We start from the raw sequence: 27,237 nt of genomic DNA, 5'->3' as shown, positions 1-27,237 counted from the left end.
ATTCTCACCAAGGACAAGCATTACCATTAAAAGGGCCAGTGCTTCAGCTGGTATACATTGAGTATTCCCTGTTGAGTCCCTAAAATCCTATGCCAAACTGCCCCAAAGCAGATAGTCTCTGATAAACAGAGAGATTGTGGCTGTATAAAGGGACCTCATCTTTTTTTGAGGACAAAGCTTTTTGTTCCAGGATCCTGCAGACTTGCATGTCTGCTGTCATGCTTTAAGTGCCTGAGACTTGTGAGAGAGAAAATGATATGTGCTAACTCTTTTTCCAAGGGTATCGCCTTGCAAGCTTATTGAGACGTATTCTAGGGACAACAAGCCTGGCAGGGTGTGTGCTCTCATTAGCCATCTACTGGCAGGGGAGCAGCAATGCAGTTCGGAGGGGCTACAGATGTAAATGGCCGTGCCGCTTCTGTCTTGATTCAGGTCAGACCTGGGACTGCCTCAGATGAGATGTCTATTTACAGGCCCAGTTTCCTTTCCTTCTACTATAACACTTGACCTTGCCAGGTGCCAAGTGCTCTGTCCCCAATCCAGCAAAGCACTTTAACATGTGCTTAACTAAAAGCTGAGGACTGAACTTGCGGGAGAGAGTTGGACTGCTCACATTTCTGTGCACCAGATGGAGCCACCTTGGAGGGCTGAGCTCTCATACTCAGGAGTCGTTCCCTTCCATACCTGAGCAAACATAGCAAATTGCTCTCACATTCCTACCATTGCCTTGTGACCACAAAGCAGAGCCATACAGCAACATTAACCTTATTTATCACAGAACAGCACAGTCCTTCATCAGTGACCCTTCACACAGTGTGAAACCTCAATAAGCAGGAAAGTAATTACAGAGGAAATCAGTTTTCCTGGGTAACGTGCCCTGCTCTCTTCACATTGTTTTAAAAGTGCAGCCATTTTATGTCTGTTTCCACTAAGCCCTCAGAAATAGTTTATTAATGGTGAAAAAAATCAACCCAGTTGATCTTTAGTTTCTGAATTTGGACTTTCAGTCCTTTTGTTCCCAAGAGATTTTGCACACCTCATTGCCTACAAGATATAAATAATATCACTTTAACAATTTTCTTATGTGCTGTCCTGGTCATCTTAGTATCTGCTGTACTAAGGGCAATTAGCCTGCATCAAAAGAGACAGGACCATAATGTCTTGCTTTAGGAAGTTCCTTTGTCATTGTAGGCCTGATTTTTAGATGAGAGGAGGCACCCAGAACTCCTTCTGAAGCCAGGGAAAAATCGGGCCCTACTTCCTAGGACAGGGGACATGTAGTAATCATGGAATCAGGAAGTAATCATGTCTGCTTTCAGTAATACTCCGGAAGAGCTCATTTTATTTAAGTAATACAGGGCTTGATTCACCACAGCTCAACTTTAGTTTTATGTGTGAGAGCTCCACGGGCTTCTACTGGCACAAGACTGGATTCATTCTGCAGTGAATCAGGTCCACAGATTCAGGAGTTTGGTTGAGCATTGTTAAAATCTTCTGCACGTAAGCAGCCAGCTCCCACGAGTAGCTATTTTGTGTTGTACAGAGCCTACCCGAAGAAACTCTTCAGCTGAACAATGCATAAGCTGCCCAGAGAGAGAGGAGACAGCAAGGTGAGGAGTGGGGGTGCCTGACCCTTCTTACCAAATCCCTGGGACACAGGTGTTCTGATTCTCGTTTCTCTCTGAAAATGATGAATTACTGAACCTGCAATGCAGATGTCAGTGTCAAACCATGGATGCTTACAAGTCCTTGGGAATGAGCACCTCCAAGTTTTTTAGGCTGGGATTTTCAAGGTGGCTTAAGGGAGCTAGGTACCCATTTAAGGTCAGGGCTTGAGTACCATTACACTGATTTTTTGAGGGGGCCATACCCAGTGCACAGCCAGAAATGTGACGTTTGGATGGACATTTTTAAGTCTTGAATGCTGAGCATCTAGGTGAGTGGCCATGCAGTCTCTGAACACAGTTTTACAGGATTTCAGTCATATAACTGCCCTCCACACACCTCTGGCTCCCTACACACAGCCGTGGCTGTCATGGGAAGAGTTAGCATGCCAGGACTTTTGATGAAAAAGGAACATGTCAGCTATTTTAGGGCTGGTATTTGCGAGCACTAGTCAAGGGAGCTTTCTCACTAGACAATGTACAAGAGTTTGGAGCTGTGTTTCCAAAAGGAATGGGGAATCGGGGAGGCAAGCACTTTTTTCATGTTCTCTGGTGGCTGGCAGGAATTGATCTGTCACAGCAATGGCATTCAGGGGAGTTAATTGCAGCCATTACATATTTATTCATCTATTTCAAAGCAATCAAGATTACTGCTTAATTGTGTTTGCACGCTCGGTAGAATAGTTACTGGTAGAGCTTGAAATAGCAGGTAAAATGAACCAGGGTTTGTATCTTTAATAGATTTGTCCTCCCAATACCTCTGGGAGGTAGGGAAGTATCATTATCCACATTTTATGGATGGGTATTGATGCACAGGGGGACTAAAAGCCAAATTCTCAAGTTCTGTCAGTTCTCAAAGATGAAGATATATGAGGAGAGGGATGTTCAAATACACCTACTTGCCATCTTCCCCCTGGCTTCTGCAGCAGTTTAGGTCCCAAGGCATTTTACAGGAAATTCTACTAGTCGGCCTTCTGTGCTTTTTGTTACCTTGGACCTTAGAAACGGTAGCCTTAGGTTGTGCAGGAAGTTTCCAGCAGAATAACGGTCCCTAGAGTTCCAGACTAGTTCCCATCCTTCCTTTCCAGCTTGCCCATTATCTTTGTGCCATTAGGATCTGATATGAGTCCTGTCCAGAACCTGTTCAGCTCTCTAGAATAAAGTTCGACTACAACGTGAGAGATTTTATCTTATAAACCACTCATGACTTCCCTGATGTTTTCTGGTTATTGAGAGTCCTTCAGATGCTCATGAACCTAGGAAGAGATTAACAGAGCACTTCTGGTCCCATCATTGTCTTCAGAGATATCATAGAGAAGTAGGGCTGGAAGGACCACCATACGTCATCTAGTCCAGCCCCCTGCCTGAAACAAGATCATCCTATCCATCTGTAATCTAACCTCTTAACAAAAGTACCATCAACCCTGATACAAGTGTCTTTAATTCTTTCCCCCCCTTTGAATAGACCCATGGTAGCCACACATAAATGACTAGTCAGCCTCTCTGAAGAGTTAGACTAACAACCATGTAAGGCCAGATTTTTAAGACAGCCCAGCACTAGACAGTTCCCATTGTTGTATAGGGCTGACAGCTGGGCAGGAAGCAAGTGAGCTAGAAACAATAGGGATAGGAGCTACCCCTGGGGGAGTTACTATTCTGGAGCTAGCCGTACTGCAGTAAGGCAGCCCAGAAGTAAAGGCTACAAGCAAATGGGCTGAGCTGCAGGAGAAGAGGGCAGGCTGGCCATCAAGCCAAAGTGTAGACTCTGGAGAATCACCTGACAGGAAAGGGTGGGTCTTTGTGGCACATAAGACCAGTTCCTGAGAGTAATCAGTCAGTCTGGCTCTGCAGGCTGCAGGGAGAGGAGCTCCTGAAGGAGGTGACTGCAGGAGACAGACTGGCTGGCTCCCATGCTGTCCCACACAGCTGCAGGGAGAGAGCAAAGGGGACTTATGGCCTGTGGTGAGGCAGTGACCCAGAGCAGGGTGGGTTTCAGTTGTGAAGCAGGTCGCTTGCATTTTTACTGGGTTTAAGCTTGAAACCAGACTGGCCCACGGACTGGTGAGCTGGTGCAGGCCAAGGCTGGGAGAGCTAAGGCCAATGGAAGCAGCTCAGCCTGGGGCCAGGAGCTCAGAGGGGGTGGTGCAACAGAAATAGCTTGGCCTGGGGCCAGGGACCTAGAGGATAGAGGGCTGGAGGAGCTAAGCTAAGGCTGGGAAGGCTGAGCCCACAGTAGGTAAGCCTAAAGCCAGGGAGGAGCAAAAACTTGGGGAAGGGGCTGGAGCCCAAGAGTCATATAAGCTAAACTAGGGTCAGGGGTCCAGGGAAAAGAGAGCACCTTGCCAGGATCAGGGGCCTGGCAGGATGACTGAAGTATTTGACAGACTAGATCATGGGGGCCTAGTGGACAACTCAGAGTAATTCCTGCAAGGCATGGGCACGTCTATAGGTGATGGAGGCCACAAACACAGCCCACAAAGTGACTGGTGTCTTGAGGCGCTAATATAACCAGGTGGGCCAGAACTTAGTGGCCAAGGGTCAAAATTAAGGTGGACTGGGCTCATTCCAGACCCTGGGGAAGCCTCCCCAAACCCTATAAGTTACATCAAGGCATAGTAGGTGAGGAAAAAGGGAGGGTACTCGAAGAGTGGGAGTGGAGACGGGAGTTGGATGGCCACCTGGGGGTGTCACAGTTGCCCCTGGGGGTGGGTCCTATTATACCTTCCAAATGCTCATCACCTCCCTGCTTCACTCAGAAAATTAGGAGGTGCCCTGTTCAGCTCTGGCAATGTTATATGCTCATGGTTTTCTGAAGCTGGCCTGTTTGTGTGTGTGTGTGTCTCATGTTGCATGTCAAACAGACCCGGAGAAAGGCATTTTCTGCTGGAATGATTATCCGCCATCTAGAGGTGTCACAAGCAATTTTTTTGCATCCTGGGCAGTGGTGGCAGCCATGACAGTCAGGCCCCCAGAGGTGGTGGCTGCCATCTTTGCACCCCTGCTAAATTAGCACCTGTGCTGGGACCCCTACCTATGCTTGTAGCCACCATCTTTTTCAATGAAGCAGATATTATGAAACAAACCCAGCTTCTGTCCAGCATATCCTTTACAGAGCTGGTGATGTATTTTTTCACCCAAACTGCTGAAAAATGCCAGTGTACTTAAACCTACAGTTGCTGTGGGAAAGGTTTGGTTTGATGAATTTCCTATTTGGAATAGGCAAAAATGTCTTTCTTTACATGTTCTAAATAAAAAAGTTACAGTTTTTAGTTCTAAATGATTTTTAATCGATCAGAATTGACAGAAACCGTTCTAAAATGGCTATGATCTGGAACAAACTCCCCCCAGAGGTGGTGCAAGCACCTATTCTGGACTCCTTCAAAAACCAGGTGGATATTTTTCTTGCTGGGGTCACTTGATCCTAGCTGACTTCCTGCCTATGGTGGGTGGGGGCTGGACCCCATGATCTCTTGAGGTCCCTTCCAGCCCCTAATGTCTATGAAATCTATGAAAATGATGTAAATGAAATGTCAATTGACCCAATCTAAGGTTTGGGCAAGGGGGGGGGGGAATTTTTGTTTCACAAAAAATTTGATTTTTTTTTCCCCTTTTTGACTCTGTTCAGAATATCTTGAAAATTCCCATGGAATAAAAAAAATAGTTTCCAGCTTGGTTCATTATTTAACTCCTATCTTTAAAAGAGGAGCTAGAAAAAGGAGCAAAAGAAACAGATAAAGTTATTATCTCTATAAGATATTAACTAAAGAATAAACATGGGGAATCTGTTAGTAGATGTCTAAAATCAGAAGCTTTTGTGGTCTCTAAAAGGCCAAGTGGAAGGAGCACAAAGGCTTTACCTAACCCTATATCTCTTTCCTTGGCAACAGTAACTTATGAAGCAGTATGTTTAGCCTGCAGGCCAGGTATTTCTTCCAAATCTAGTGCCATACCTGCTGCTTCATTGAAAATCAACAGTGCAGGGTCTTGACTTCTGTTATATTGAATCTGATGCTTTGGGTGTCAGCTGGGCCTTGTTGAAGTCAGTGGCAACCTTCTGTTGGTCTGTTAAGATCTCAGAGACTGAAGACTGGGGAAGATTCATGAAGGAAAAATAGATGGAGTGAAAACAGTAGATTGGGGAATTGGAGAAAATGTAGTAATTTATCTGTGTCTTTATCAAGTGGCATGTCCTCCTTCATCAGACAATAAAAATTCCACATAGCCTCCTGGCAGCTAAGAATGTCAGAGCCCTGGGATAGCCTAGGGTATCAAGAGAAAAGCAAATAATTTCGATTCATTTCCACTTTTTGTAAAATAAGATCTTTATGGAGGTTTGACCCTCCCCTTCAGATACCAAAGTCTCTAGGAAGGTCTAATAAATGTCCTGGTTTGCTCTTCCTCTTCATGATTATTGAGTTTGCCTTTCTTCCATAAATAGAGAATGATTTAAACAAAGGATTGAAGGGTAGGAGGGGTATCATTTCTGATCTGGCAAAAGGGATGCCACAAAGCCTTAGAAGAAGTGGCTTGTTATTACGTCTGAGTTTCCTGGGCTAAGTTCTTTTGCCTTTATTTTCTGCTCGCTGAAACTTTGTATTGTTAGAGTCCAGAAAAGCACTGTCAAATTCTTGTTCAGTCACAAGGGAAATTTCTCATGAAAAATGCCAATTTGTTAAATTCAAACTTGATGGCATTTTCCACTTTGGTTACTGCAGCAGCATTGCCCACTTCCCTTCCCCCCTTCAGCTTATTTATGGTTGATTTTCCTCTACTCAAAGTTATATTCACATTTTTAAATTAATTTGGTATATAATGGATCTTCTATGCTTTTCAATCCTAAAATTCTGTGCGGTCTACTAAAATGAAGCAGGAGCCTGGTTCATTGAGTCTGAATGTGTGTTAGTCAGAATATCTATCCTTATTTTGTGCATATTGTCACAGTTTCTGCTTTTGTTAATCTGGCAGGATGTTTTGACTCAGAATAAGGGATTTAGATCAGTGGTTTTCAGCCGGTGGTCTGCAGATCCCTGGGCGTCTGCAGACTGTCTAAGGGGTCCGCAAAAGATGACTGTGATCAGTCAAAAGCATGTGAATACCCACGGTTATAGATCAAAGGTGTCTGTACCTCAATTTGAAACTTTTTAGGGGTCCACAAATGAAAAAAGGTTGAAAACCACTGGTTTAAATGCTAAATGTTCTCTATGATTGCAGTATGGCTTGTCTGGAAGGAAGTTGAGAGACCTTTTTATCTTTGCTTGACAGCCCATATTCCCTCTCCTAAAGTTTCCTCAGAAACTGTGTAGATCAAATATTTCTCTTCTTTCTCTGTTTTTTGAGAAAGATGAATGATCCTGCAGTTGGTCATAGGTTCAGAGGTGGGCTAGCACATAGGCTCAGATCCTCCAAGGTTTTTAGGTTTGAGGATGTTGACTTAAGAATTGTAGCTCTTTCCTCATACCGTCCACACCTCTTGTACCTCCAAAATGCAGCTTTGTTAAGAAAAGGCCACCGTCTGAAATTCTGTTTCTTTCCGTCTGGAATGGTACTGCACAAATAGTATATATTTCTGTGTGTTTCAGCACTCATAACTTGACTCTAGATCATGTTATATGGGGAAAATGGATCTCTGCCCCTTTCAGAGCATAGTTGATTTCATTGGAGCTTTGTGCAGACACAAGGGGCTTAGTATAGAGCTTTCTTGAAATCATCAAGATTATATGGGCAAATATGACCACGGCATGCAACAATGTCATATTAGGCATTATGACTGCAGACCCTGGTGGAATTTGCATGTGCAGAGCGAAACACGTAACAAGATGGAAGGTTTGATCAAATGTTTTCAGGCTTCAGTAATGATGGGGTTGAGATAAAGACTTAAAACATATTGGATAAAGGCTCAGATTTAGTTTTTATTTTGTCCCATGTTAATATCCTAATCTTTAGGACAAATGATGTTCTTGGGGAAAGACTGCCCGAGGAGCCTGTTTTGCATGTTTGACGTTTTGGATGTGAGATGCCTCTAATGTGAAGATTAAAATGCGGATCGTTATTTTGATGCACTGTGCATATCGTGTCATTTTCCATTTGTTTTTCTCTCAAAACATTGCCTGAAAGCATCCCCATCGCATTGCAACAAAACGTAGAACAAAGCATCATATTTCAGAGGATTTTTAAATGAATTAGACCACGCACTAGACCAGGCTGATGGTTCTCTTTCTGCAGCAAGGCACAGAAAGGTAAGGAAAGCACCTGATGTCCTGCGCATTATCTGTGGTCCCTCCTTCCCTCACCTGCCCTGACACCTTGATGGACTGCCTTGTTTGATTTCATTATCAGCAGCCACAAATGCTGGAATCATTAGTCAGCTGCACCCGGCTAAGCATGGCACAGCCTTTCATTTTTATCTTCCTTCAGCAGCAGTGGTGCATTACAGTGTTGAATATGTTCTTACTGATTGCTTAATATGCCATAGCTTGGGAGCAGCAGAGTGCTGTCATATGTGCACACCGTCAGCAAACTCCAGTGAGTGCGTGTCCTCCCCACCCCCCACTAACGTATAAAAATGAGCTTCCAAAATGCCAAGGGAAAGTGGCTTCATCTGTGCTTCCTGTTTTCATGGGAGAGTGGCTGATGCATTGGATCTCATCCTCAGCCCATTTATACAGGTGGAGTTTCATAGTTTTTAGGGGCTGGAAGGGACCTTACAGATCATCGGGTCCAGCCCCCCTGCACTTGGGCAGGAAAGACTGCTGGGATCAGATGACCCCTGCAAGGTGGGCATCGAGACGCTTTTTGAAGATTGCCAGGGTGGGTGACTGTACTGCCTCTGTGGGGAAGCCTGTTCCAAACTCTCGGTATTTAACTTGTAAAGAAGATTTTTCTTATGTCTATTCTGAAACAGTCTTCAGTCAGCTGGTGCCCATTATTTCTAGTCCTCCCCTGGGGGGCCTCGGTGAATAGTTGCTCCCCCAGGCCCTGATGAACTCCCCTGATACAGGCTGCCACCAGGTCCCCTCTGAGTCTTCTCTTCTCCAGGCTGAACAGTCCCAAGTCTCTCTGCCTTTCCTTGCATGACCTGATCTCTGTTCTACTGACTGTAAAAGAGCTGCCCTGGATTTACAATGGTGTATCTGAGGTCAGACCAATCATGTAATTAGGGGTGGGAGAGTCAGACACACTAGCCTTGAGCACTGACTCGTTGGTTTGAGGGAGAGAACACCCCACCCCACCCCACCCCACTCCACCACCACTACTGGCATGGCTGCTACTGCTGCCACCCAGGGTGCAAATTTCCAGGCTCTGTTTCCCATGGAAAGTGCTTTGGAACAGAAAGTGCTATGCTGTAATAAAAGCAGTGTTTATTCATCAGCAGTCATCTTTTTCACCTGCCAGTTTACAGCAGCAAGTTATAGAGCTCCTTCTGCCTTCTTCTTTAAGAATCTGACCTACTATTAGAACTGTCCAAAAATATACTTCTGTAGGTCATCTTGAATCCACTTGGCTCGTGAAGCCAATTGCTCTTTCTTTCACTGCTGTTGCACCTTTCCAATGAGATTTACCAACCTTCCTATTGTTGGGCTTGGCAGTTCCCTCCTGCAGCTTCAGAACACATAATCCATCCTTGAGTTCATATCTCACATTCTGATGGGACTGTTTATTACAGAGGACATGATTTGTAGGAAAAATAAATGCTTACACAGGTGTCATGCCGTTTTCCCACTTATCCATCATGCTGGAGTCAAGGTGCTGCTTATGCACTTAAATCAAACGGAGAAATTGGAGATTCAACCAAGCAAGGGAAAATTCAGATGCACGATATATGATGCATTGTTTGAACTGTACTTTCTCTCTCATTTTTAAGTCGGCTGCATTGGGAGTCAGTTGTAGTGTCCTCGGGTATTGCATTTCATATGTAGTTTGACTGCGTGCCTAATGACCTTAAGAAGAGGAAAAAAGCCCCAGTATTTCAAGTAATATTTATAGATCACTCTAGACCTCATCTTCTCCTTTACCTGGTCTACTTCATTCTTCCATCCGGTAGCATCCTCCAGTGTGTTTGGGAGGAGGAGGAGGGAGGGAAGGAGGGGGTAGTGCTCTACAGGAACAATGTAGTGTAGAGCTTGTTCTGTTTTCTTTCACAGACTCAAGGTCACAGAGACCTGAGGTCAAATCTCATTCAGCTCTTCTGTCATTGCCAAATACTAGCTCTGACACTGATAGCCCAGGCTTTGCAAAGAGGATTTTGAGCTTTGTTCACTGAAGTATACCTTTAAGTAATTTACACAAATTGACCGCCCAGCATCCTTCTCCAGCACAAGTGCAGTATTATTGATTTTGCATGCAGGGTTTCAAAGCTTGAGCCACGCCCAGAGCAGAAGCCCTTCTGAGTACTTCTAATGTTATCCTTTTTCTTTTGCTTTTAATAAGCATTTGCACTTAGGCACCTTCAGAGTGGGTTTTGCAGATTAATTGTCTCTTAAATGCCCACTGGACGTGGGCAAACTATAACACGCATAGTTCTTTTGCAAAGATGTCATTGGATTTACAGAGTGGGTGTCTTTCTCCAAAGTTCTTCAGTGATGCAGGGCTGGTTTCCGTGCCATGTGCCATGCCAAGGACTGCCACCAAAAGGTATCTGCTTGTTCTGACTTGGTGCATGCTGCCCAAGAAATGAAGCAGTCGCCTGCTAAGAGTGGTTTCATAGATGTTAGGGGCTGGAAGGGACCTTACAGATCATTGGGTCCAGGTCCGCTGCACTTGGGCAGGAAAGACTGCGCAAGATGGGCATCAAGATGCTTTTTGAAGATCGCCAGGGTGGATGACTGTACCAACTCTGGGGGGAGCCTGTTCTAAACCCTTGACACTCAACTTGTAAAGAAGTTTTTTCCTTGCGTCTAGCCTGAAGCAATCTTCAATCAGTTTGTGCTCATTATTTCTTGGTCCCAAGCACCTGTCTTAGCATTGCTCTCAGGCTCTCTGTTAGCTGTGCTTCTTGTCATCTGTTCAGAGCTGCTCTAAGCTGGCTATGCTGCCTTCTGTTTCAGATTTGATGTGTATGGAAGGGGAGTGAGGGGATGGGTTACACTTCTCAATGGAGATCCCAAACATGGCTTTAGGAGCAAAAAGGTCCATATCCAAAAATGACTAAGAAGCTTTAGTCCCAGAGACTTTAAGTGAGACTTAGGGTAGATCTCCACTGCAGTGTAGTATGTACAAGTGTGCAGATACCCAGATACAAGCTGGGTTGGTTGGTAAAATCATTATATCTACAGCAGGTTGGATATCCACATGGGATAATTTACTCCATCATGAAAATTGGCCTATGCACAGCTCTCGATTGCCCCAACCTGATTGCTTTCAGCTCTCAAGCAGTTTTGTTTAAAGCCAACTCTGTTCTCTCTACGAGAGACTTTTTAAAAAATTTGAATTAAATAGGATAATGTTCAGGAAGGACAAGTGCAAAGTGTTACACTTGGTAAGAACAATCAAATGTACAAAGTAAAATGGAAAAGGACTGGCTAAGCTGCAGTACTGCAGAAAAGGACCTGGGGGTTATAGTGCTTTGTAAGCTGAATATCAGTCAACAATACAATGTTATTCCCCCTAAAAAGCTAATAGTGTACTGGGATCTATTAACAGGAATGGTGTATACTACTCACAGGAAGTGATCCTTCTAGCATGTCCAATTTTGGGGACTGTTATTGAAGAAAGATGTGGACGAATTGAAAAGAGTCCAGAGGAGAGCAATAAAAATGATTAGAAGTCTAGAAAATATGACATATGAGGGAAGTTTGGAAGAATTGGGTTTATTTTGTTTAGAGAAGAGAAGACTCAGTGGGGGATTTGATAACAGTCTTCAAAATACAAAATGGGTTGTTATAAGGAAAATGGCAATCAATTGTTCTCTGTATCTGCAGGGGACAGAGCAAGAAGTAAAACACTGAAATTGCAAAAAGGAAAGAGATAGGTTAGGTATTAGGAAGAACTATCTAACTATGAGGGTGGTTAAGTGCTGGAATGGATTGCTTAGAGAGGCTGTGGAATCTCAGTCATTGGAAGTATCTAAGTGAGGGTTAGACAAATACTTGTCTGGGATGGCTGCCACGAGCAGGGGGTTGGACTAGATGACCTCAGGTCCCTTCCAGCCCTATTATTCAGTAATTCTATACAGTCCTGTCTGCAGTAACATATCCTTAGGCTTTTAAGTGCCTCAAACATTCTTAAAAATGGCATTTTTCTGAGCTGCTGAGGCATTACTGACATTTTCACCCAGTAACGTTATCCTTTCTCTGCTACCTTTTGGGTAGTAGGAAGCTCACAGTCACTGCATACCTACCCATAAGCATAGTAGTAGCTCTGGAAATTAAAGATAATGGTTTTTCAACATAAGCATGGTCCATAGATGGAGAAAAAGAGGCTCAGGGAGAAGAAGCGATTTGTTCATGACAGAGCTGGGAATAGAAACTCAGTCTCCTGACTCACAGGACACTAGACTATGAGAGAACAGTATAGTTATCCTACGGGTGAGTCAGTCAAGTGAAAAGGTGGGGAGGGATTATGAAACTGCTTCTCATGGCGTTAAAACACCTAAAAATCCAGCAGCAAGTAATGGGGGTAGAAGGCATTCAACACCTCTGAAAATTAAGCCTGGTTGGGTTTGCAGTGAGTCAGGACAGAGCTGAGAGGAGAGCCAAGGATTGCAGCTCTCTGTGCCGTAGACCATGCTCTTGTCTGCATCATTTCCAGAGCTACTACCATGCTCATAGGCATATATACTGTTGGCTTCCTACTACCCAACGGGAGTGGAGGAAGGAACTAAGGCACAGAGATTTTTTATATGCATTTTCAACAGGCTGAACTTCTTTGATAACCATGCTTTCTAATACCCATATTCTGTGGTCACCATGGGTTGCATTCTTAATATTTTGCCGGGGCCCTTAGGATAGGAATATAGTTGTAGCTTTTTCCATCAAAATAAGTACAACTATATATGAGAGAGAGAACAAATAGAAGGATGAGCAATTATTTGCCTTTTCCCATACCCATGATCACATAGACACATTCAAAATACGTGCCAACCCTCATTTAATTAGAGTCATTGCTATATTGGACAGTGCCAGCAGCTGCAAAGAGCCATTTTCCTTTGTGAGAGGACCCAGATCCCACAAAAAATCTGTGAGTGCTTGCAGAGATGGTTCCTCATTAAAGAAGAAAGAAATATGAGTTCCAAACAGGAAGTGTCTCTGCTATAAGGAGCTGCCTCTTGTTAATCTTTTTAGGGAAAGGGAAAGGTTTTGTACAATCTTCAACTAAAGCCTCAGCCTTGTGGGGGGATGAATACCCTGACTCGGAAGTGCATCAAAGCACTTAAGCACATGCTAAAATGTAAGCATGTGCATAACTGATTCAAGATGTACACAATGTCTTTTTTTCTTGCTTGCCATCATTAGCTTAGCAAATGACTAAGTGTCCCCACAAATGCTTATTCCATTTTAAAACTCCTGAATGTGCTTCTGCATTGGTCACATGTTAGAAATTAAACATTTTTCTAATTTCTAGATGAAATTTAATTCCTCTGCACTTGGCCAACAGAAGGCCTTTCAATCATGCAAGTTCCATATGTGTCACGTGGGAACATGTGTCGTGTGTGTTGTTCATTCCTCAGTACCGGAGTTAATTTAATCCTTTGTGAATTTTCTGAAGAATAATTTTATCATCAGGCATGTCTGGAGAAACAATAAATATGAGAAAATATTTGAATATACATGGACAAAAGCACCTTTTGAGCTCATAAGCACTACTGTTCTTAGGAGAAATCTACTTCTGAGAGATTCTGTCAATCAGCCAAGATACAGAAACAATAGCAGATGATGGATGGATCCATTCAAAACTAACCCATTATTCTTGAATTTCTAGTATTTAAAATTCTTAAACTCTTACTCAACATACAGCAGTTATTCATAGAATATATTTAGCAAAACAATCTTAGACTCTTAAGTTTCGGAGACAAAAAAGGTGGAGTTAATCATATTAGTCGCCTGTACATGAGCATGGAGGCTGCTCCAACGCACTGTAATTCCAGTGTCAGAGCAGGCTTGATAATCATGTCTGGAGTATGGTCATTTCCATGCTCCAGCAGCTTCCCATATCTCATGTATCAGTGTCCCTGCACTTAAAAATGGCAGTGGGGGCACTTGAACTAAAGTTTGTCAAACGAGCTTTAGTTCAAGTGGTACCGCCACCCCTTTTAAGCACAAGGACTGATACGTGAGATGCTGTGGCACTTTAATGAGAGCGGCTCTTGGAACCACTCTAATTAAAGCGCCAGCCCTCCATCCCTGGAGCACGTATAAAAGTGCCCATAGTCACTGGGAATCAAATATTCATTGTTTGTCTTTCATCATCCATCACTCACTTAATGACTGAGGGGAAAGTTTCAAAAGTCTGAAGTCACTTAAACAAGGATGTCTTTGGATGATATCCTTTATTGGATTGATATAGTTGGGATAGAGTTAGACAAGCGTTTGAATGCAAGACATTTGTCATCAGGTCTGACCTTAACAAAGCCAAGCACAGAAAAGTAAAAAACATTAATATTTTGCTGGTATCTAAGGTTGTGTGTGTGTCGGGGCGATGGGGAGGAGCGAGGTGGGGGAGACAAAGTGCCAAGAGTAGCAGACAATTAGCAGAAGAAAGGCCTTGATTTCCTAGTAATCAGCTTATGAAAAGGGAGGAAGATCGTTCTCATCTTTCATGTGTGGAAAGAGTTCAGGAGTCAGGTAGTTTATAATGTGCCATGAAACAAGTATCGGTGGTAGTTCCTTGGTTCTTCATGTCCAGCCAGGTTATGACTTTTTGTTCTCAGGTTCACCTTTTAACGGTGTTAGGTAGATTTCCCTTGAGTATGAGGATATTGAGGTCAGAGAGGAAGTTTTGTTTTGTTTTTTGTAAGAAATGTGCTTTTGCTGGTGTTTGTATGTCTTTGTCCTTTATATTTTTTTCTGTGAAAGTTCACTCTGATTCATAGCTGCCTGTTTAGTTTCACCCACAAAGTTGCAGGAGGGCATTTGGTGCATTGGATTTGATACATCGCATCTTGGGAAAGACATGTGTAGGAACCATGGATTTTGATGGTTTTATTAGAGGGATGTTGACTCCAGTGGCAATGGAGATGTGTTGCCAGGCGACACATTTTTTTGCTAAGGAAAGGCTGTCCCCCACTTGACATCTGTTGGGCAGTGTGGAGTTTGCTTGTAACGATGAGTCGGGCAAGGTTAAGGAGATGTTGGAAAGCCAGGAGCGGAAGGGCTAGGAATATTTATATCCAGCTCTGATCGTTGCAAGTAGAGGGTGTAGTTCTTTGATGATTCTTCTGATGGGTTCCTGTGTGGGGTGGTAGGTGACCACCAGGAGCGTGTGGCCGTAGGAGGGAGTTTCTTTTTGTGTTGTGGCAGGTTATTGTGGGGGATTTGCATAGCCCTTTCAAATGTATGGTCACTACTATTGGAGTGTCCTTGTTTCATAAAGACAGATTTTAGGCTGGCCAGGTGGGCATCACAAGTGTTCTCCTCAGAGCAGAGGCAGTGGCATCTGGGGGCTTGACTGTAGATGACAGCTTTTTTGCGTGCTTGGGATGATTTCTGGTCTTGTCTTGTGCACATAGGTATGGGTTTTCTGTATATAGTGGTTTGTAGGGTACCATCCTGGCTGTGGATTTTAGTGTCTAGAAAACTGATGTTAGTGTAGGAGAATTCCAGAGAACGTTTGATTCGGGGTAATAGTTGGGAAACCTGTGGTAGAAGTCAGCAAGAGAGTCCAGGTAAAAATATCATCTATGGAATGCAGATATAGTGCAGGTTTAATGGCACAGTTTTCTTGAAATTTTTCCTCCAGTGGTTCGGGAAGAGGTTGGGATACTAACATTGCCTTCTTTGAACCTGTAGTTGTGCCTATGGTTTGGAGGGAGCATCTTAGTCACTCAAGTTCCAGTTTCAAAAGTGCACTTTAATTAGAGCATCTTTGAGAGCCACTCTAATTAAAGTACTTGCAGCATCTTGTGTATTGGTGTTACCATGCTCAAAATGGTGGTGGAGGTGTTTTAACTAAAACTTGTTCAATGAGCTTTATTTAAAGCACCTCTGCTGCTATTTTGAAGTGTAGAGTTGCTGATACATGAGATGCCCAGACTTGCTGGAGCATGCTAATTAGCACATTCCAGCAGACTCTATTAGCAGACCACTATGGGACAGGGAGGTCCAGGTGAGGGAGATCCCCTGCCCTCCATCAATACTGACTTTGTGAAGGAACACTTTGAGAGGCTGGACACCTTCAAGTCAGCCGGCTCTGACAATCTACACCCCAGGGTACTCAAGGAGCTGGCAAGCATCATAGCTCATTCCCTGGCACGGATCTTCGAGAACTCCTTGTGCTCTGAAGTGCCTGAAGACTGGAAGAAGGCCAATGTGGTGCCTATCTTCAAGAAAGGGAGGAAAGTGGCTCCAGCAAACTATAGGCCTATCAGCCTGACCTCTATCCCAGAAAAGGTCTTAGAAAAGTTTATTAAAGAGGCCATCCTTAATGGACTGGCCGATGCCAACATCCTGAGGGATACCCAGCATGAGTTTGTTGTGGGTAGGTCTTGCTTGACCAATCTCATTTCCTTTTACGACCAGGTGACCCATCACCAGGAAGAAAAGATTGATGTCACATATCTTGACTTCAAAAAAGCCTTCGATCAGGTATCCCATGATCACCTCTTGGTAAAACTGGCCAACTGTGGCCTTGGGTCCATCACGATCTGCCAGCTAGGAAATTGGCTCTTTGGTTGGACCCAGAGGGTGGTAATTGACGGAAGTCAATCATCGTGGTGCCCTGTGACAAGTGGGGTCCCCCAAGGCTCTGTCCTTGAACCCATATTGTTAAACATCTTTATTAATGTTGTGAACATTGGAGTCAGAATCGGACTGGCCAAGTTCACCAATGACACCAAACTCTGGGGCAAAGCATCCACACATGAAGACAGGAGGGCAATCCACTCTGACCTGGACAGGCTCAGCAAATGGGTGGATGAGAACCTGATGGTGTTTAACACTGAAAAATGCAAGGTTCTCCACCTTGGGAGGAAAAACCCGCAGCATCCTTATAGGCTCAGCAGTGCTACGCTGGCTGGCACTGCAGAAGAAAGAGACTTGGGGGTCATCATTGACCACAAGATGAACATGCGCCTTCAGTGCGATGCTGCGGCTAGTAAAGCGGCCAAAATGCTGGCTTGCATCCATAGATGCTTCTCAAGCAAATCCCAGGACGTCATTCTCCCCTTGTACTCAGCCTTGGTGAGGCCGCAGCTGGAGTACTGCATCCAGTTTTGGGCCCCACAATTCAAAAGGGATGTGGAGAAGTTTGAGAGAGTCCAGAGAAGAGCCACGCGCATGATCAGAGGTCAGGAAAACAGACCTTACGGCGACAGGCTGAGATCTATGAGGCTCTTTAGCCTGGAAAAGCACAGGCTCAGGGGTGATCTGATGGCCACCTATCCTATAAGTTTATCAGGGGTGACCACCAGTATCTGGGGGAACGTTTGTTCACTAGAGCGCCCCAAGGGATGACGAGGTTGAACGGTTATAAACTACTGCAAGACCATTTCAGGTTGGACATAAGGAAGAATTTCTTTATTGTCCGAGCCCCCACGGTCTGGAATAGCCTGCCATCGGAGGTGGTTCGAGCACCTACATTGAACACCTTCACGAGAAATTTGGATGATTATCTTGCTGGGATCCTATGACCCCAGCTGACTTCCTGCCCTTTGGGTAGGGGGCTGGATTCAATGATTTTCCAAAGTCCCTTCCAGCCCTAATGTCTATGAAATCTATGCTCCAATGTGCTGTAATTACAGTGCACTGGAGAAGCTCTCCAGCACATTTATAGGCATGCACAGAGAGGCATAGAAAGATAAAGTGATTTGTCTAAAGTAGTCCACAAGAGAGTGGGAACTTGGCTGTCTCAAGTCTGAGGCAAGTGCCCCAACCACTGGACTCCATTTTTCATATTACATTTCAGCTGCATCCAGACATATCTGTGGCGCCACATACCACATGTTCAGTGGTTCTCCACACTGCAAGGGAGCAGTGCGGAGGGGTTGTTTTGGATATCCAGGGGTCAAAAAAACCCACGGGGAAAAAAAAAAGGCACAGTGGCACATGCAGCAGCAGCATGAACCACCCAAAGCCGGAGCCTGGGTAGCAGAAGCCATGTTCTGCTGCCAGCCAGGCTCTGCATGGCAGGATCACTGCTGTTGCAACTCAGGAGCCCCCAGGACCCCAGGTAAGACTGCTGGGGTCATCCCAGTGCTGGCCCCAGCCTCCCCTACCCCACCCGGGGTAACTTGCCACACACCAGAGCACATATGGTCCGGTCGTTCCTCAGACACAATTAACGGTGGCACAAGTTATGCCACCTCTGGGGACCCAAATGTCTGTGCATGTCTGGACGTGGCCATCATGTGTCATGCAAGAAGAGAATGGAATTCAGACTGTTCTTTTGCAGCGATGGTGGATGTGTGGTGCAGCCATTTATAGAAGTTTAGTTTTTTCAGTAAGCTTGGAACATGCGACTGAATTAGGTAGCAGATAAGGGGATGACCGTAGGACCATTTTCACAGGTCTTTTGGGGAGCCATAATTGTCCTTCTGTCACTGATTTTGGTCTATATGTCACTTGAAATGTTCCTCCATTCTGGAATTCCATCAGATTGCTATGGCATTACCATGCTTGGCTGAAGTAGCAAAACTCACACATTTTGCACCTTCCATAATGTTTTGGTGTTTTCTGAGAGAGTTTTCTTGCTGTTGGACAGATTTTGTTCTCGTCAAGTAAACACTAACCTGCCGTGTTTCACAGCCATGAAAATGATAAACTTCTCCAGGTTTTGTTCCATCTCAGCCTTTTTTTCCCCCCCTCCCTCTTTGTGCTTCTGAACCTGTAAGTACATTGATAATAACATTTTGATCACTAGCTAATCACCTTATGTGGACAATTTTGAATTAATTCTTGTAGCCTTTCCAAAGCACATCCATCACATACATGCCACCTCAGACAAGAAATTGTTTCAGAATAGGTGTAGTCAGACTGGGACCAGATTCAGATTTATCCCACAGAGAAGCAATAAATTAAAAGAATATATAAATTATCATTGTAGCAAGCACCTCAGCATGGGGTATTTCTTTAGGAATTAATGACCTGAGAGGTTAATGGCCAAGGGCAAAGTTTCAGGCCATCAACCCTCCAGCCATTCATTAATCTACAGGAAGTTCCTTGTGCCACAGATTTTATGGCTGGAAATATAGAATCTTGGAAAAAATGCCATTTTCCCCAAGTTGGTTTCCTATTATTAATGTAATCTCCAGCATCTCTAACGTCTTCATATAAGCCAAAGATGCATAGAGTAAAAAATAAAAATAACACATTTACTGGTACAGCTTTATAATGTGTGTGTGTGTGTGTGTGAGAGAGAGAGAGAGAGAGAATGTAACAACCAATTAAAACCTCATACTAACACAGTGAAATGTTTGGGTACAGGACTTGAAGCACATCATTAAACCCACAGCATATATTTAGGCAAGAGTATTGTGATTATGCATATTGAAATTTAATCAGGACTAACTTTCCTACTGTTGTAAAATCAACTTTGGAGTTGAGAAATTCTAGTTTTAGTTCACCTCCAAAAATAGGCCAGATCCTTAACTGGCCTAAACCAACATAACTCCATCAAAGAATGAGTTGAGATGAGAACCCCAGCCCAACGCTTCTGACAAGGCAGAGACCTGGTGAGATCATCCTTTGGCATGTTTGCTCAGTGCTATATTGAGGGGAAAGTGTCACCCAGTGACTTGCCAGAAATGCTTCTTGAGCCACTTTGGATTTTCTTAGAGGTCTCTGTAGCTGTCTCAAGTTGGATACCTGGAAACTGAAACACCCTCCAATTCACTAGCCACTGTCAATAGTCTTGTCTATCAAGCTTTCAGCTGGAGGTGGCTCTAGCAGGAGACCTTCACACACTATGAACCTGGCATTTCCTTTTCATATTGTCCCTGTAGGCTAATGGTTTCTCCAATTTCAAACCAAATTCATTGGCAGATGCAACATGCTTGTTTTCATCTAGCGAGTTCTTCCGTGCTCCGTTTCTCCTTGCTGCCTTAGGACCCGTTTCCTGGGCTGTGTTTGAGGCTGAGGACGTGGAATTAAGGAGTTAATCAAGCTGTTTCAGTCTCTTTGTCAGAAAACAGTGCTGATCAAATGTGTTTCTATCAACAGCTGCCTTTTTCAATTATGCAGACAAAACATCAGCGGGACGGTGTGCAGTGTAGTATAGCCTTGTAATAATGTGAGAGGTTGCAATGTCTAGCAAATGAAGAAAGGGAGAGAGAGCGAGCCAGCCGAAGCTGTACCAGTAATGTGAGTGTTTCAACAGAGTCCATTATAGATAAGTAATAGCAGTGCTTCAGCAAATGAACCTTTTCAAGGGCACCGAATAGTTCCTTCCATAGGTCAGGCTGTCGTCTTGAACGTTAGATACGTTTCAAGCCCAGCAGTGAAGAATTGTTTTATCTATCCATATACTTGGCCATTTGTTTAAAGCTTTTTAACCTCCTGCCATCTAGGTAGTGAACTCCTGATGAGAAAAGGGCGCTAATGTGATAACACCATTACCATGGCTGCCTGCTGTTACCAGTGGGGTCCATCAATACCTGGGTGAGAAATGTATTGATTTTTTCCACTCTGGGTGAAATTTTGCCTGCATATGAAATCAGCTGATGAATATATTACTCAGATGTCACCTGGTTGTGCATTGTATTTCATGGCGTTCTCCCTTCTTTGGGAAATATTTCACATTTACCTGGTGAAAATGAGCTAATGCTTTAGAACCAGCCAATAAAGAAAGTAGGGGGTTTGGGGGTCACTGTAATTAAATGTTGTAAGGATACACTTCAGTCTTTTTTTCATCTTCTTCTGTCTTACAGTCTGCATAGGAAGTATCTAATGCCTAGACCATAGAGAAAATGCCATCCACTCTATCAGGCACAGCCTTTAGACCTGACTCTGAAACCCACTGGGCACATCCAGACAAGCGCACCCATGCACTTTGTGGTGCCTAAAAGGCTTTTGAGGTGCTGCAAAATGCATGTGACACATGTGAAAAGGTTTTCTGCGCTGCATATTTTCAGCATGGAGCCAAAATTAGATACCAGGAAATCCCAATATCTTTTAAAAAAACCCAAAAACCGGTTTCAAAAAAAAAAAAGCAGGTGGTGCATGTGGCTGCAGGGTGTGCCACCCAAAACCAGAGCCTGGCCAGCCAGAGTCACACTTGGACTGCTGGCCAGGCTCTGCATGCTTGGATCACCACTGCTGCAGCCCCCAGAGGCTCCTAGGACCCCAGGTAAGGCTGGCTGGACCAGCCCAGATGCTGGCCCCAGCCTCCCTGGGGCAATTTGCCATGTCCCAGAGCGCATGTGCAGGGATATTTCTTGGGAAAACTTGCATGCTTGTCTAGATGCACCCACTGAGGTCAGCAGGATTCATTTCAAGGAGCTCTGTTGACTCTGGATTGGGCCCCTGGGAATTGTGTTCTACTTAATGGCTGAACTCCCATTGATTTCAAAGGGAGCAAGAACATAGTTCATAGTCTGAGCTTTGCCCCCAAGCTCTGTGTTTCTGAAAGGATTTTGCAGCCAGTGTTTTCCGTATGAAGGTTCCAGACATGAAAATGATTTTTATAGAGCCCTGATGAAATCAGTGGAACTCCTCATAGGGTACACACAAGTACCTGAGATGCAAATAAATGTTGAGCCAGTTGATCTTGATGCTTTTTTTTTTTTGTTTAAATTTATTTTGGGACTTTGAGCATTAATAATAAAATCATTACAAGCCTCTTGGCAGGGGACTCAGGATTCCACTCCATCCGACCTCCGTGCAATTTCTATTATTTAAAAAAAGAAAAAGAAAGAAGCCCTAGCAAGAGAGATGCTTGCTGCACATTGGGGAAATGTCATATCACTAATAAAAAGCCAGTATTAAAAATCAAAAGCAGTATTACAATTTTATTAGTATGAGTTTTGCAGCCAAGGTCTAATGAAGGAGTAAATTGAATCACCACGCAAGCTTTTATATTTTTATGCCATCCAATTGCTAGTCATCAATGTGTGTGTTTAAGGCTAAGATAGACATTTGCAGACCTATTGGCCCCCTCAAACAGTCAGTACAACTCGATTGTGGTCCCATTTGTAGATACACAGTTGGGCAAGGGGATGACTTGCTTGTGATCACATGGCCACACAATGTGGAGCCTTCTTTTCTAAAAGCACCAGTAGCACAGATGCTCCCTTATGCTCTGATTAATTTCTGCCTTCTCTTTTTAAGGAACAAGTGTACTATTGTAAAATGATGCTAGCAAAGTTTGTAGCAGATGATGGTAAATATGTATAAGAACATTAGGAGTGCCATACTGGGTCAGACAAATGATCCATCTAGCCCAGCATCCTGTCTCCATGAGCGACAGGGGTGGATGCTTTAGTGGGAGAGCTTGCGAACAGGATATAGCAAGAGTGATCTATCTGACCTCTATGTATCTAGTGATCTATCCCCTGTCATACCCTCCCTGGCATCTATCATCATTGGTTTGGAGATGCCAGAGGTTACATCCCTGACTGTCCTGTTTAACAACTAGTAAAGGATATATCCTCCATGATTATGACTGGTCCTTTTTTTAAGCTGCCTCTACAACCTCCTGGGGTAATAAGTGCCACAAGTTGACTACGTGCTGCATAAAAAAGTGCTTTCTCTTGTTAGTTTTAAACCAGTTTCCTACTAATTTGAGTGGGTGACCCCTAGCTGGTGTATTTGGGGACTTGGTGAATAACAGTTCACTATTAATTTTGTCCAAGGCAGTTTCATAATTTTATAGACCTCTATCGTATCCCACCTCAGCCACCTTCTTTCCGAACTGAAAAGTCCTAATCCTTTTAGTCTCTCCTGTTATGGCAGCTGCTCCATACTCCTGATGATCTTGGTTGACCTTCCCTACTTTTTCTAACGCGGTTGTCTTATTCCCACTGTAAAGGTATTCATGATGTTGTATTTATAATATAATTGTATAATAATAATAATAATATAACACCAACTGTTACATGGAACTGTTCATCAGCAGATCCCAAAGCATTGTACAAAAAAGCAAAGCACCTGTCGGCATCTGTCATATTATCCCTACTTTACAGGTAAAAATGGATTTGTATGAGGTCTCCCACTATGTCAGTGGCAGAGAATGAGAATGGAAGCATGGTTTGCTGAGACCTGAACCTCTTCTTCAACCATTAGATCACCCTAGTTCCCCTCAGTGAAATGCTCTGAAATCTGAAGTTGATTGTGACTCCATATATTTTGATGCAATTGGGCCATATATTTTTGAGGGGAGGGGAAAAAAACCCCAACATCGCTGTGTAATGCAGCAAGTTTCAGGGTAGACATGAATCTTTCATGAAGGAGAAGAAAAGAGGAGTTCTAGTGGGCTGTAAGTAGCAGGTGGCTTTTACAGAAACTTCCAAGAGCTTTGATATGTTTGGCACATCTTTTAAAAGGAGAATTAAGTTGCTTTTCCCTAACAGTTTCAGATCTAGCTCTGGGGTCACTTGTAAGCTTTTGATCCCTTGAAGACACAGAATTAGGAGTGTTTTCTCGTTTCCTGGTGACTTTTTTTCCTTTTCTAAAAATTCACACTACTGAAGTAATTTGCTTTTCATCAGGGAACAAGTTTGCCACAGCTGAAATTCATCCCTGCACAAAGGGCTTGCAAAAGGCTTATTGACCCCTTATTACTTTGGGCCATCAAAAGCCATTTGGCATGAACAGGTACTACCTAGGCTTAAAATTAAGCGCACACATTTCTGGACTGTGCCCTTAATCCCTCAAAGGGTGTGCATTGGGATTTTTGTGCTGGCTCTCTGGACAGTGATTTTCATCTGAAAACACAGCTTTGCAGTATGTGTGAGCTCCATTACATATTAAGCACTTTTTTCCCCCCATTCCTCTTGTTCTGCACAGGACCCCAGCAATGATTGGGTGTTCGTTTGTGGTGAACCGGGAGTACTTTGGTGAGATTGGTCTGCTTGACCCTGGAATGGAAGTCTACGGGGGAGAAAATATTGAACTGGGCATGCGGGTGAGTAGCCAACTAGACTTCATGTAATACTCAAGTGCAGGGTGGGGAAAGCAGAACTGGTGGCCCTCTAGCACTGCCTTCCAGCTTTCAGTCTACTACCAAGAGGCGGCTTGTATTGTGCAGAATGCAAATTGGTCTCAGAAGCATCTGTGAGCAGCCAAGACAAGTGAATGTTCATGCCTCTGCTAACGCTGAGCAAATTCATGCAGTTCAGAAATATTGTTTATTCTGCAATTGGGTTGAGCTCAAGGAGACAGATCCCCACCTATAACAACATAGCTGCACTGGTTTCAATGGAGCTTTACTAATGTACTTCATTTGACCATTCTGTCCAGTCCATGTAGCACTTATATATGATGCAGGCAGTCTTATTCCCCTAGAAATTCAAAGGCCAGACTATTATGCTCCTCTAATCTGATATCCCGCATCATAACACTTTTCCCACCACATTTAATGGCATGTGCTCTTTTAAATCACCAGTGGCCTCCTTTACAATAATGGCTGGTCATGTAGCCACATGGCAAGGCTAGAGGCCAGAGACTCCCTTGCCAGAGTCTCTGGCCTCTGTCAAGGGAGTCATGGCCCTTGACAAGGGCCAGAGAAGGTCATGGCGCTCTGTAGCCCTTGTCCCTTGCCAGAGTCTCTGGCCTCTGACAGAGGCCAGAGACTCACTTGCAAATAGCTCCAGAACGCTTCCACTGTACAAAGCAGCATCAGGTTTTAGGGAGAGTGGCCAGTTCTGCAGTGGCGAGAGCTCACCTCTATAGCACGTCCTTACTGACCAGTGCACCAGAAGTGAGACTGGAGGATCCACTGCTTCGAGGATCTCATTGTTCACTTCCCTGCTCAACATCCACCCCCATCATGCATTACAAGATCTGCTTGACTCTCGCGGCTCAGTGGCTTGGCATAGAGTGAATTCATTCATTTCCTCTGATGCATCTTCTTTTTCCCTTACTCCCGCAGCCTAACTACTCAGGCTGTGTTCTGGGCTGAAGATTTGTACCTTAGAGTTAGTCCTAACTGGGAAATAGTTGCATGTAAAACATCACTATAGGGAGAGTGAGGAAGGCCCAAAAGAAGCCTCCTTCTTAGGATGTTGCAAAATGTAGAGGTTGTAGTTAAGGGCAGAGTCTGTAGTAGTTAAGTGCAGAGTCTGTTAGCAGTAACTCCTAAATGCCTGTAGCAGGATTAATACAGTATGCTCCTCTGCCCCGATAGCTTCCAAGAAGCTCCATGGAAGTCTATAGGTCCTGGGGACACTTTTGAGAAGTAAGCCATTTCACATTTCTTTAACACAATTTTCCTCTCCTTTTATCCCATGCCTCAAGCTAACTTGTCCTCGGGACATGTAATGTGCCCATTCAAGGGTGTATTCTGCTCCTGCTGAAGCATTGGGTATCAAATGAACCCATCTGTGATCCAGCTCCACTATATGAAATAAATACAAGCAACTTTGCTTTTGTTGGTGGGTGTTTTTTTTCGTGTGTGTGTTCCCATGCTGAGCCCTACACATGCCTGGAAGTGGCCGCACATTACTTCAACCCAGCTTGCTCGACGTGGCTCCTGGATGCTAAGCACCTGCTAATTTTTTTTGGTGGGTACTTGAGCCCCAGAGCACGCACAGAGTTGGCACCTATGAATGCAAGCCCCTTCACATTAATGGACTTGGGGAGAAGGTCATTGGGACAGCAATTGGTTTGCACATATTTGTGTATATTTATTATTGCAGCATAGGAAGAATGGGTTTTCTTAATGGGACTATGTGACTAGGCTACCAATGGTTTGGTGAGGTACTGAACTTAGGCATGGGGCAGGAAAACTGCTGCCACAAATCATTCTATTTTCCTTAAGAGGGTCAGGCTATTACCAGGATTGTGTGAGCTCCTCAGCTTTCCTTTATCATTGTGCAGGGCTTTGAGCTGTTTGAAACCTTTTCCACATGGCTGCTTCAAGAATAGATTGAACGCCCTGGCAAAACTCTTGAGTAGCTGATGAATAAGCCTCAGAAGGAATCTGAAAACTGTCATTCTTCCTTATATGAGAAGAATTTGCAGTGTGTGATTAGGACTCTTGGTAAACAGAGAAAAGGGATTTAATAGGATTATGAAAAGGTAGTCACTGCAGATTCAGGGGTGAAGAGAACCTGGGATATCAGAAGTTCTGGAGTATGTGGAGTTACAGGGAGTTGTAAAGTGCTCAGCCCCTGGTAGGTGTCTATATTTACCCTGAATAGGGTGGTGAATCCTGCTGTGATATTGAAGAGTGCTGTAAACTATATAGGAGCATGTAGATGCATTTGGTCTCAGATCATTAACATAATGCATTAATTTTATCTATAGTATAGATCTGTATTTTCATCTGGCTTTATGGTGTGAAGAAAAAACATAATATGGATCTGTTAATGTGCAATTATCAACACAATGCCATCTAGTATCTGTTTTGGAGCTGTTATGAAATTGTACCATAGGGATCATGTGGAGCCTTCTCTTCTCTGTTTTGGTATTAAATTGAATTTTCAAAGGGTCTTTCACTCCAGGATTGCAAAGTATTGGATGCCTTCATGGCAGCCCTCTGTGTGCTGACTTCTGTTATAGCCATCTTGAAAATGAGAAAACCGGAGTTCAAAATAAATGTCTGCCCAGGGCCATACAGCAAGGCACTGCAAGAGCCAAGGTAGAGAACGTGCACTAGTAGGTTCACAATCTCTGTCTAGCATCCTTGCAACATGCTCAGATGAGTCCAGGAGAAGAACCTAATAGTTACTGAATATGCATGTGATGTTTAGATGGGGTTTGTTCCTGGAACTATAAAGACATATAGAGAAGGAGGCCTGGTGTGTTGGTGCAAGCATATGATTTGATATCTGAAGATATATGTCCTATTCATCTTTCTGTTTCAGACTGGTATGACTCCGGACACATCCCATTAGGCTAGTGTCTTGCCTTCTAATCTTGGGTGCCAGGCTTCTAGGATCTCAGGAGGCTCCTGATTTCTAGGGTTGATGGAACCCATGCAGATCCTGTTGACTTCAGTAGGACTTCCTGGTCTGTAGCACCTCAGGAAAATGAAGTTTTGGGGGCAGAGGTCTGCTTTTTTGGGGGCTGTGGCCCCAGGTCAGGGCTTGTGACCCAGCTTCCAGTTGGCAGAGCCATACATGACCCCACTTGCAGTCTGAACCCATGCAGGGTAATTGATGAACAAGTCTCAGGCTCATGGCCCTACACATAAGGGTCCTGACTTCTAGTTTGGGGATTGCTGCTTTAGGATCAAGACGTTCAAAACTAGCTGGGCCTCACAGCACAGCCAAGAACAAGTCGTAAAGACTGGAGCTTGGGCTCCAAAAACCCTGACTATGGAAAAA

At 44.0% G+C, this 27,237-nt stretch overlaps 1 protein-coding gene across 2 annotated transcripts in view; it reads left to right on the top strand.

Moving 5' to 3' along the window:
- GALNT9 (polypeptide N-acetylgalactosaminyltransferase 9) overlaps positions 1 to 27,237 on the top strand; it is a 262,959-nt gene that overhangs the window by 130,373 nt on the left and 105,349 nt on the right. For both annotated transcript variants that reach the window (XM_059713445.1, XM_014598425.3), the window contains exon 6: positions 23,756 to 23,873. In XM_059713445.1, coding sequence (XP_059569428.1) covers positions 23,756 to 23,873 — 118 coding nt within the window. The remainder of the gene's footprint in view (positions 1 to 23,755; positions 23,874 to 27,237) is intronic.

The sequence above is a fragment of the Alligator mississippiensis genome, chromosome 10 (genome assembly GCF_030867095.1).
Source record: "Alligator mississippiensis isolate rAllMis1 chromosome 10, rAllMis1, whole genome shotgun sequence".
Taxonomy (NCBI): domain Eukaryota; kingdom Metazoa; phylum Chordata; order Crocodylia; family Alligatoridae; genus Alligator; species Alligator mississippiensis.
This window is presented reverse-complemented; position numbering and strand designations above follow the sequence as displayed.